Source organism: Morone saxatilis, unplaced genomic scaffold, assembly GCF_004916995.1.
Source record: "Morone saxatilis isolate NCDOM2014 unplaced genomic scaffold, NCSU_SB_2.0 Contig5, whole genome shotgun sequence".
NCBI classification, from domain to species: domain Eukaryota; kingdom Metazoa; phylum Chordata; class Actinopteri; family Moronidae; genus Morone; species Morone saxatilis.
In genome coordinates, this window is record NW_023340095.1 from 25,364,529 (window position 1) to 25,377,016 (window position 12,488).

General features: G+C 41.3%; 1 protein-coding gene across 2 annotated transcripts in view; it reads right to left on the reverse strand.

Annotated features, from left to right (window-relative positions):
• The window catches only part of ddx3xa (DEAD-box helicase 3 X-linked a), a gene marked incomplete at its 5' end in the record, with an annotated part of 10,976 nt that extends 3,879 nt beyond the window's left edge, over positions 1-7,097 (reverse strand). The window contains 14 exon segments of one of the 2 annotated variants that reach the window (XM_035677190.1): positions 1,871-2,024; positions 2,118-2,235; positions 2,333-2,514; positions 3,697-3,747; positions 4,067-4,211; positions 4,452-4,596; positions 4,700-4,860; positions 4,970-5,068; positions 5,146-5,243; positions 5,420-5,555; positions 5,656-5,755; positions 5,845-5,949; positions 6,438-6,573; positions 6,924-7,097. In XM_035677190.1, the coding sequence (XP_035533083.1) occupies positions 1,871-2,024; positions 2,118-2,235; positions 2,333-2,514; positions 3,697-3,747; positions 4,067-4,211; positions 4,452-4,596; positions 4,700-4,860; positions 4,970-5,068; positions 5,146-5,243; positions 5,420-5,555; positions 5,656-5,755; positions 5,845-5,949; positions 6,438-6,573; positions 6,924-7,097 (1,804 nt within the window). 2 annotated transcript variants of the gene reach the window in all.
• Positions 7,098-12,488: the final 5,391 nt, after the last annotated feature.

Genomic DNA, 12,488 nt, shown 5'->3' on the forward strand with positions numbered 1-12,488 from the left:
CTCTAATTCACCTGAATAGTTAGTAAGACCACACTAACGCTGCCCTGACCCCGACAAGCGACAAAACCACTGAACACATATGAGTATTTCTGTACACCTATGACACTCAGGCAAGGGGAGAGCAAAAAAACGCAGTCCGAAGTCATGCAGAACCACATAATAAATCCAAAGATAAACGACATAGCAATTTCAATACGGAGAACACACCCACATCTCACACAGGTCCTCTTACACGACTTAACAGACCACACTAAATCAATAGCTCGCCACAAAGCATCAATGGCTTAGAGTACACCATACCCCTACATACATATAGAAAAGAATCACCTCTCTATTAACCAACATTCATCTATTCAACTTTCATATAATTATCAAAACACAAACATCCCCAAGCTACAAGACTAAGACAAACAATGGTACAATTCCAGTCAAAACACTTTCCAATAAAAAATACAAATTACTCATTACAAGTCAGAGCCTATGAGTAACTGGCGCACAGCTCGATCATTCAGCACATGTATAACAAGACCCACCACCACCACACACGTATTACGTTCAATCCTTTATCCAAATCACTATATCACATTAAATTTTTTTTAAAAAGTTATTCCTTTGGGGCCCTTCATTACCATGGGCTTACTAAATACATTAAGCCGAGAAACCATGGAAGAATAGACAATGGAAAAGGGGGCGGCAGACGAGAAGGATGACAGCGCAGCAAAAGGGACCGCAACTGAACCCGAACCATCACCGCTCGAGACTTCGACCCGACGCCCGCTGCACCGCAACTCCGTCATATTCCTCCCGCCTCAAGCCCAAGCCGCGAGGCCATAGATGGCCCAAGAACCGGCAAAACAACCAAACCCCACAAACAGCCGGGCCGTTGTCCTTAATTCTTAACTTTAAAATAATCACACCCTTGACATCTTCTGTACCTCTCCCTCCTTTTACTTTCGGCTTTGCCTGCGTTTGCTGTCATTTTCTGTTGTTCGGTCCGGGTGAAGCAGCTGACACCGCTGCGCTTCATTCCACTAACAAAACCGTATAAAGCGCCACTTTACCAATTCTCCGCTAAACAGTAACGCTTGCAACGATGGGAAAAAAGTAATTAGAATTACTCCGTTACTGAAAAAAAATAACGCCCGTTATACTTAAACGCTGGTTACTCCAACCCACTGTAGGGGAGCGCATAGCGCTGTGACCCGTAGCAGGCGTTGTGTCACACTAAAAAGAATCCGTCGAAAGTGAGCTTAACGTTTAGTTAAACAGGATTCCGAGGCCCAGAGGAAATTCATCCGATCATTTTTTGTATTGAGTTAGCATCGAGGAATCGTTGGCAGCCCGCTAACTTAGGAGCCACTTCCACCCCAATGCTCGTTAATTTGGCCCATTTAATTTTATTGGTCTTCTTGCATTTTGCCTATTATTATTATATTATTATTATTATTTATTATTATTATCATTCCATCTATCCAATCATCATCCATTGCATCATCAGTCTGTAGAATAACCTGCTGAAACCTGAATTTCCCCTTGGGGATAAATAATGTATCTATCCATCCATCCATCTAAAATGTGTTTGTCTTTTCAACATACATTAGCCTAGTACATATATCTAAGTACAGGAAAGGAGGAAGGTGAAAGGTTCTGACAAAGGCTTTACTCAACTGTTACTGGAACACAGAGCAAAAACGGGCAGGACTTCGAAAGGGATACATTTCACCAGTTTAGTAAATGCTTCAGATATAAATACCTTAAACCATCAAAGACACAAGTGGAATTTTCCATTAAGATGGACCTTAGAGACCTCCTTGTGGGTCTCTAAGGTCCAACACTTGCACCTGACAGTTAAGTGTTCTGCTACAATTACCTCTTGGAGCGTCCACGGCTGCTGCTCTTGTGCTGGTGCTCGTAGGCCAGGCTCTCGAGCCAGGAAGGAACCTCCTGATGGGCCTCCACCAAAATGTCCAGCAAATCTTTGGTTATGTTGCTGTTTTTGTCGTTAAAGAACGACGTGGCCAAACCTGCACAAAACAGAGCAAGACAGATTCATTAAAAATGCAAATGTGAAGAGCCATCAAACGTTTAAAAAAAATTTGAACTAAGTTATTTCATACCAAGGTTGCCCACACGTCCCGTACGGCCAATACGGTGAACGTATTCCTCAATGTCACTGGGCAAATCAAAGTTAATAACGTGCTTCACATTGCTGATGTCCAGGCCTCTAGCAGCCACCTGCAAAAAAAAAATAAAAAAATAAAGAAATTCTAATGTCAAAAACTTAGTCATTAGTTTCACTTTATTCACACAAGTACAAGTAAAGATAACTCACAGCTGTAGCCACCAAGATGGGGCAGCGTCCAGAACGGAACTGATGCAAAGCTTCCTCTCTGTCTCTCTGGGATCGATCTCCATGGATGCTGGTGCAGGCATAACCCTCGTGGTAAAGGAAGTCTTCCAAAGCATCTGCTCCTTTCTTGGTTTCCACAAACACCAGAGTCAACGACTCTTTGCCTGTATAGCCGGAAAGCGGACGAGACAAAGGAGGAGAGCAGGATATAGAGCATGAAAAGAGAGAAGGGAAAATAAATCATTGATAACTGGGAACAAGGATATGGGTGGATTTTCTTTGAACTAAAAGATGGGATCAGGAACTTAAAACTGTTACACTAAAAGAGGAAATCATAAAGTTTAAAAAAAAAAAAAAAAAATCTAAAACCACAATGAAAACTTAGAAATGGAGATGGGTTGCATAAAAAGCTTTATATTTACTGATCATTAATTGACAGCCTTGGCCTCAGTTTGTCTGCACACAGTGCTAAGAGTCAAGCACCGGTGCAAATAAAGTTTTACTGGCTCATTAAGAGCAGCACACCGCAGCAATAACAGAGGTGGACTAAACAGTTTGAGTCAGGTAGCTAAACAAAGGATCAGATTTTGACTGGCTTTATTTTAATGGCTATTGATCCATTAGGGCCCTAATTGGCCCTCATACCGATCCATGGCAACTTTGGACAGTTTAAACAATTATTGAATTGTCAAATATACAATTCAGGATATCTGGCATTAATGGCTACCAGAATAAAAGTTAGAGACAATAAATTGGTTATGAGGTGATGGGGTACAGGCAATTCCAAATTTGCAGCTAACTCTGCAACTGTTTTGCCAATGCACTCTGGCACAAGCCATGAAAAAAAAAAATTATACATCCATCAAAGCTCCATCCTCTCCAAATAACTTAAGCCTGGGTAGTTTAAAATAAAGTCCTGATCAGTCCAATCAGACTAGCTGAATTGTCACGGTGGCAACAGGAGACTTAGCTCGCCATTCCCATGTGGTCACAGCCAACTGACTCATGGAAATTGAGCTTTTCTTATGACAACCAGCCACATGCTCATGTTGAGCCAGCTGACCTTAGTGTTGGTGTTGATAACAAACTAACACGACGCTAAAAATGACCCATTGAGTGGGGAAAAGATTGCACTATTGACTCAAATTCTGCAATTCCACTCACACTATATGGTACAAGGCAAATATTATTGTGGGTACTACAAGCTCTTATTGGAAATGAAAGAAAAACAAAAAAATAAAACTGAGGCAGCATGTCAGCTGGGGAGCGGAGGGACAGGATGAGCTGTGGGATGTGATGTTTCTGGCTTGTGGGTCAGAGTGAAGTTATGGTATGTTCATACTTACCAGGTTTCTCTGGGGCCTCTGTCACATTTTCCTGAACCTCACTGGGAATAACTAAGATAAAACCAAACCAGCCAGTAAATGTAAGGCTGCTCAGTACACAAAAATAACAGCTTTAGATCATCATGAGAACCAAATACCCCCTAAACACAGCAAGTGATGTGCCTGCTCACCACTGCACGAGATTCTGTTTTGTTAATTTATGTTTCACTGTAAGGTCTTGCTATAATAAACATTTGTTAGCAGAGATGTAGCAAAATCAATATTAGCTTGATGTGGGGCAGACTGACAAACAAAGGATGGTTAGAGCCCAATGTGACCTTTGTGGGGGAAAAACAAACCTAAACATTGTACTTATGCATGCAATTCTCACCTGTGGCATTAAGCAGGTCAAGGAGGAAGGACCTTTTGTCAGTGTCCTCTACCCAGACTACTTTCTGGGTGATGTTTTCTGAAGTGGAACCAACACGACCAACTGCAAGGAAAATGTAGTCCTCTAGGAAGTCACGAGCGAGGATCTACACAAACAAATGAAATGCATGCAGATATTTATGACATTATTGCTACGTGCTGTGGGATGTCCCATCAGTGTTGATATTAAATGCAGTGAACTGAAGCAACAAATTCCTCAGTATGTGCTATACTGACAAAAATAGCTGCAGGCTAATCAGCTTAATCAACACTGATTGGACATCCGAATAGAACATTGAAAATCTTTTTAAGCAAGATTCTGTATGCTTGTTGACTGTCCAATGTACCTGGATCTCCTTGGGGAAGGTAGCACTAAACATCATTGTCTGGCGGATGCCTTTAGGTGGCATCGTATCTTGCTCTACAATGCGTCTTATCTGTGGCTCAAAACCCATGTCCAACATGCGGTCAGCCTCATCCAGGACCAAGTAGCTAGAGAGAAACATTTAATAATTACAAAGGGCAAAGAAATATAGAGTCAGTTAGAATGTAAAACAAAATCCAATCTCAGCACAGATCCCTGTGCTATACTGACTTGCAGTAGTCCAGACCAATCTTGCCCCTCTCCATCATATCAACCAGGCGTCCAGGTGTGGCCACCAGCAGGTGACAACCTCTCTCCAATTCCCTGATCTGCTGGCCAATATCAGCACCGCCATACACCACGCAGGGACGTACACGTGAGCGATAGGCGAACTAGAATTTAGGAAGAAACAATTAAGCTTCAAGATGCATATTCAATGTTCAGGGAAACTATGTTATGTACTATAATGATGTCATAGTCAGTTGTATATATGGAGCTCACCTTCCTCGCTTCATCATAGATCTGCAAAGCCAGTTCTCTAGTGGGAGCCAGGACAAGAGAGATTGGGTATTGCTTACGACGGCCATACCTTCCATTCTCCTGAGGATGAAAGAAATATTTATTAGAACAAGTCTAATGGTAATGCATGGTGAGTTGTGCATTTTCTTCCCTAGTACCTGTCCACTGTTCTTGGCCGCCTGCAGGGCATCTCCTGGCCCATCGGTGTAGATCTGACTTAGCACTGGCAGCAAGAAAGCTGCAGTCTTACCAGAGCCTGGAACACAGACGGTTCAATTTTAGACAACAAAAAAAAAAAAAACAGAACCAAAGAGTATAACACTGTATTATCCACCAACCTTTACTTTCTAGTTTTAAAAAGGGTATAAGTTTCAATAAGAGAAACTTACCAGGGAAAGACAGCAAACAGTGAAAATATACAGAAATACTCACCAGTCTGGGCGCAAGCCATCAGGTCTCTCTTGGTCTTGATGATAGGGATAGCGTGCTTCTGGACTGGGGTGGGACGAGTGTAGCGACTCAGGTTGATGTTCCCCATGATAATCTCCCCCATGTCTACATCATGAAACTACAGAATCGGACAGACATACCATTAGTATAAGAAACCAACGGCGAATTACATTTCAATAACATTAAGAATATGCTAGAACTGTTGAGTATAGACTTACACTTTCAATGTGGGGTGGGCAGTTGCTTCCAGTGGCCTCCACGGGTATATCATCATATTTTTCAAAGTTTATGCCAGTGTTGCTTGCAGAGAAAAGCTCACTAGAAAAGAAATTTTGCAAAAGTTGAGGTCAATGCAGATGCAAGATGGTTGTTGTCTGTTATTTATGAGAATGATTTGTAGGTCTTACTTTTCCAGACGGTCGTTGGGAGCAGTGGGCTTGGACCAATCATCATCTCTGGCGTCCTCTGACCAACGTGTGTTTCCTCCCCCAGAGAAGCCCCCACGCTCATATCTGTACACATGCACAGAGTGAGTTTAAACAAACCCTTTGACTTCATGTCTGATTTAAGAATATAACATGCAACTCAATAGTCTTGGGTCCTAGTGTGGCATTTCTCTTTTCAGAGATTGAAGTTGATTGCAGTGTGGCCAGCTCCACCTTTTTATTTGAATGTGAGCAGAGGTTTTGAGTGACAGTCCATGGAAGTAGAACAGAATGGATGGTGCTATTGTCTGCCAGTGTGCAAAGTGGGCTAGATGAGCAAACCCTCCCATCATAATGGTGATGTTTGTCATCTCTGCTAAACAAATAATTTTAAATACTAAATAAAGCTATGGAAATACTTGTAATTTAATACAAATGATAAAACAGACATACTCAGTCTGCTTCAAACTACATTGACTTTGTCAAATTTTTAACATACATGTTACAATACATGGTATTAAAGCACAAACATGATACTCATAAAAACTGATTATTAATGTGAAAGTTTTACACACCTTCCCCTTGAGCCAGCCCCACGGTCATTGAAGAAGGCAGGCTTGGACCTGTCAGAACGTCCCCCAAAGCTGTTGTAGGCAGCATCCCTTGGAGGTCCTCCCCAGCTGCCTTCTTTGTTGTCATAACTGCCAAACCCTGCAAAGAATAGATTAGTCTGTTAGTGATTTACTAGGATATAGGTTTCTGCAAATTAGCTTTCAGGCGGCATCACATGACGCTGCTTTCTTACCAAACGCAAAGCTGAGTCTTTCCCCTGAAACAAGGCGCCATCAGTTGTTTCAAACCATCAAGTTACATTAAGCGCACCGCCAGTGTTAGTTACAATTTACTGCAATTCCATTATGCATATGGAGAGCAACAGCATTCTTATATCATAACTCTAAACAAGGGTGGGGGAGGGCCATGTTTATTTCTATGCTACACTGTCATCAGTCTACAGCTAGAGCTATAGTTAGATATTTTAAGGCAAGACAGGGTTTCCCCACCTGCATTTTGCAATGGTTGATTAAACGAGCCTCCACCCCTGTTACCACGGTAGGCGCCACGCCCACCTCTATCATTGCGAGGGGGTCCGCGCCCTCCAAAGCCCCCATTTGTGCGGTTGTCATGGTAACCATTCACAAATCCATTGCTGCGTCCACCATCCCAGCCAGGTGAGTCTTTATAGGAAGACAAAAAAAATAACAGAATGAGGCTCGTGAGGAAGTAGAGAATGCTGCACATATAGTACACATTTGGCCAAACTCCGTTCTTACTAGCAATAACTTTCAAGTGTCTTCAAGTGGTGACCTATTGTTGCCTAATTTATTGACAGGTGGGATGCAAGCAGTCCATAGACTAGAACCTGGACTGCTCAACAACACTTGTGTCACACAATGTCCAATATAAAAAAAGCTGGCATAAAATGCAAAGCAAAGTCTTAACCTGCACAGTGGAATAGATGAAGAGAAATCAAAGGTTTTAGGTAAAAGAAAGATAATCGTTTTCTTTTCAATAACCACTGAAATTGGCTTTGTTATTTGGGTAGATGACTTGTCTGTACGAGGAGAATCACTGAGCCCCGTCTCTGCCTGTATGGGACATTTACCACAACGATCTGCCCAGCTTTGGACACTGGCTGTGTCATCATTCCCATCGGTGACCACACTGTTATCAGTGCAGGCTGAGGATGAGGCTGGTGGGGGGGACAATGTACAGTTAGCGCTGCCATGGTACGGCTTGCTAAGTAGCGGAGGCTATGCCACAACAGCATCAAGGAGCAGACAAACGACACATATCTAGTCTCAGATTAGTCTTGCTTTGAATGTGATTTGGTTCAGCAAAAATAGGGCTGATTCTAGATCCGTGGCGAAGATCTTAACTTATACCTGTGGGCCAACAGTAGGGCTGAACCATTAATTGCATTTGCGATAATATCGCGATATGATAAAACGCGATTTTCTAACCACAACGTTCGCGATTACAAGGTGGTCACGTGACGCAAGCGAATGCTGCCCTTTAACCTGTTGTGCAATGGCCTCTGGCTCACGGAACAGTCAGAAACGGACGCAGCTGAGACTTTAGTCTCGAAGAGAGCACGTCGGTGCGTGTGGAACTAATTTTGGTTTTCAAAAAAAAGAAGATGCTGCGAGCGTCAAGGTGTTGTACAGGCATGCCGTGCTCCCGCCGTTGCACACTACAAACTTGTTCCAGCACTTCGAAAAAATACAAATCAAATGTATGAACCAGTTGTAATGGCCAAAACTGCCGAGCCACCAAGCCAGACAAGCTAAGATACCTCAAGACAGGGAATCACTGGACCGAAATGTTCCTTGAAAGTGTCCACTCCATATGAAACGTAATTCAAAAACGGCATGGGGAAGATCCACTCGCGGAACTTAACCGAGTTCATAGCCGAAAGATAATGAATGCCTCTCAGCACGGTGACCAAGCCTGGGTTCATGGCATTGATAAATATACCGCTTGATAGACGGTACAGTATACCCTCCCGTACATACTTCCAGTCAGACTGCCCATACCCGGAGCTGTACAAAAAGTGCAGTGAAATGTTACTGACTTGGGAGCAGTAAGAATACATATGAACTTTTTAAATTTTTTTCTTTCTTAAGACCTGTAAATTTTGCACAGTGTTTACAAAGTGCATGCCTTTGTTTAAATTACTTAAATGCACAGTGGCCGAAGCCACAGAACTGTTTCTGTATTGAGCCGTTAAATAAAAATGTCACTTTATTTCAAGTCACTACAATCTTTTTAATTTAATTCTAAACCAAATTAGGCCCAGCCTAATGGGAAAGAACATTTTACACTAAAATGTATCTAATAGTTGTGTTGATTCATATTGTAAATCAAATTTTCATTAATGTTTTTTGGTTGGGGGGGGAAAAAAAAAAAAAAAAAATATATATACTATAATATGTATATATAATATATTATTATTAATTAATAAATAGTTATATAATAGTATATATATATATACTATAATATACAGTACTATATATATTCAAAAATAATATACATAAAAGAAATCGCATATTAAAATCAGCAATTCAACATATTGGGGGGGAAAAAAAAAATCAAAAATTAGCATTTTTTTTTCAAAAGAATCGTTCTTCCAACTAATGCCAACCACCACAGGTTAAAAATCCCTTCGTCCAAATGGTCTCCCTCCAAAGGTAGCCAAAACAAAAAAGGGGGGAAAGCAATTGAAAATGCATCACCAAAAAAGGGGCCAACACCACAAACACAACTCCCATGTGATTTGTAGACCAAGGTAAAAAGAGTTTCCCTTTTTTGTTCCCGATACTGAAAATCCCTGAGGTTTAACCTCAATTTTCTACCATCAAAAAAGTAAATCAAAAGGAAAAACCAAAAACACATTTGGTTTTTTACGTTTCTTAATACCAACAAAAGGCACTTCAAAGTTTGGTCCTGGTGGGAAGGGAGTAAATTTCCGTGACCTCTCCGAACAGGCAGAGCCTGCCCAATTGCAACCGTTGTAAGGGTTCCCAAGAAACCAGTTATCAAGCCCGGCCAAGCTCCAAATGCTTACAGCCATATTGAAGCCGTTAAAATTTTAAGCAAAATTCAATAAACTTCACAAAAAAAAATACTGCAATCAGGCTATGCTTCCATCGACGCCCAACTCAGACCGGTAAAAGACCAAAAAAATTGATGCATGTGCCCACTCTGCCAAACATTGCAAAGCATACCATGCAGCCAGTGGACTCTGAAAAGAACATGAGATCAAGCAACAACGTCAATTGGGGTTCAATCCTAAGGCAAACAAAAAAATAAGAAAAAACAATCTAGAAGTTAACCAAAAAAATAATGGCCCCAAAGTTAGGGGTTTCCTGGAACTTTTGCAAAAGCCTGGTTCATAGAAAGTTAATGTTAAAAAATTGTTTCCACTAGCCCCAACTTGGGGTGAAAAAAATAGCATTCAATAGCCTACCCAGACAAATGCAAAGTAGTCTTTCTGGTAAGTCCCATAGTAACATTTTCCCATTTTCAAAGCCAAGCAATTGAAAACCACAATCGCCTGTTACCCTTAAATGAAAAGTACCAACGCTTAATAAAAATGTTTAAAAAGTTTAACACTTCAATTTTTTGGCAACCCTCAAAAAGAAAAACCCTTACATGAACAATGTAAATAGGGCCCTTTTTGTTCTATAAACAACATTTTTATGGGTGGGGGAACCAGGCCTTTGGATTGCCCACCAAACAAAAGAAAGTACAGAAGTATTAATTTCAAGGCCCTTTGGAAGTATAAAGGAAAAAAATAACACGTGGGTTGGGTTTGAATACAAGGAGAAAACCAAAAATGTTTCCCCTAAAACATAATCTCACATGTCAGAACGGAAAAATCAACTTGGAATGCACCCTTTTGGCCCCCTACTTTTGGCATCATGCAACCGAGGTTTTGGGGTGCCCAAACGCCTCAGAACGTGGCCACCCCTTCCACCTTTTCTCTGGCTGTTTTGTGCCCGCCGAGCGCCTTTTCACAAGGGGTTGCGGGGGGTAGCTACAAGCCCTGCTCCGACGGCTCTGGGTGGTCCATTTTTTCGCCTCAGACGTCCTGTGCCCGAGTTCGTTTTTATTCTACCTGAATGAAAATGCCAAAAGAAACGGGCCAGGGGAGAAACATCCCTGGGAATAATTACTAAACTTTGAAATTAACCTTGCAAGAAAACAACCTTCCTTTTGAGACAGGCTCGGTTCCGTCTGGGTGGGCATTGGGGGGGGTGGGGGGGTTGGGTTGGTTGGGGGGTTTCCCCGTGTATTTCATGGTTTCCCATTCCACACGGAGTCCATTATTCTGTACCCTTAGAAAAAAGCAAAATCAAATGCCTTGCAGCTTCGGTTTCTCACAGCATTGGTTTTTCACAATCCCACTTTGGGGGACTTTTTCCCAATAGTATGTCCCTCACAGGGTTTTTTGGAACACAGACAGCTCAAAGAAAGAAAAGACTTCCTTTATTATGAGTTGGGGTTTTTAATTTGATCTGTAGAAGTAATTAGCTCCAGTTTTTTTTTTCCGGCATATTCCCTGCTTATTGGAATTTCTGGTCTCAACTGAACGTCAAGGGCCATGAGTACATGCAAGAGTATTACGTTCTTGACAATTCTTTCCACACCATGACTTTATTATTAAGACAGTCAACACTAGGTTTGGGATGCCAGTGCAAAGAGTCCCTTTAAGGCGAAAGCCATGCCATCAATTAAGCCAACTTCAATTTTTGCCAAGCCTTTGACGAATGCTTGTGTTAGGCCAGATTTTCTGAGCCTTTTCCCCAAAGTGAAAAACACCGACAAAGCAAAGGCCATGTTTGAAAATTGTTTGCCTTGGTGGTTTTCAGCTTATAATACACTATGAACAACTCCTTGCCTGACAGTAAGAATTGACCATGGCCAAAATGCAAGGTTTGATGGGTCCTTAGGCTTAAATAACCCAAAAACCATCCGTGTTTTTCGCCAAAACCCCACTTGGTAAAGCCGCCGCATGGTTAAAAGGCCCAGGCCTTCTTTTGAAAGAAGTCCAGTCTTTGGGGTAAACCCTTAAAAGCAAAAAGGTTACCGGCGGGAAAAAAGCAGGCTATAAAAAAGACTCCCGCTAAATTACTTGCTTCGTGCTTGTAATGCCGTGTTTGGGCAATCGACCAATAACAACTAGTTAAAGTTTTTTTAACGCGAATCCTTTACAAGTCCTTTCCCCACCCTGAAGTTTATAGTTTTTCTTTCTATTTTTTTCTGTGTCTATCTTTGGTCTTCTTGAAAGGACAATTGCCGTTGGCCAAATGGATTGTGGCACTGTTTTTTACAAGAAACTTGGGAACCATTTGCCAGGGTTGAAATAAATGGGCCTTGATTTTACAATGGCGCGGAAGAAAAATCAAATTTCAATTTCGAACAACATACATTTTAAAAACTGAAAAAGAAAAAAAAAATTTAAAAATGAAAAAAACGCAAGAAGCATTATGCTTACCATCTTGAAATTGGCCTTTTTTACCTGGTAAACAATGTTTCTCATTTTTGACTGGCAAAGCATCCCAGGCAGAGAAGAAAGCAAATCAAATTTAAATCATGAAGGCCCATTCATTTTAAACTTCTACTGTAATACGTGTATAGCTCTTAACCCTAAAATTCTCCCCCCCGCCACTGGTTTTTTTTGCTGGTGGTTGTAAAAAATGGGCTGTTTTGCAATGGCAATTCATTGAAAAAAAAATGCTTGGTTTGCCCCAGGCGAAAAGGGCAGACAGAAGGGGAAACTTACAGAGATTTTTTATTTGGTGCGCACTTTGAAATAAAAACCGCACTGTCCTTAGCCAAAGCGGAAAAATTAAGCCTTTCCTTGCTGTGGAATAAAAAGAAAAAAAAAACAGTCTTTAAACAAAAACGAAGAAAAAAACGTTTCAAGTTTGGTGCCAGCTGGAGCACAAAGTTCCATAAATTCTTATTTAAAGTTTTTTTTTAATTCAACTTTTATGCAACCAAGTATTCCAGTGCACAACAAGTTCGTGCGCTTTGGTTTAAGCTTTAGAGGTAAAGCAAGT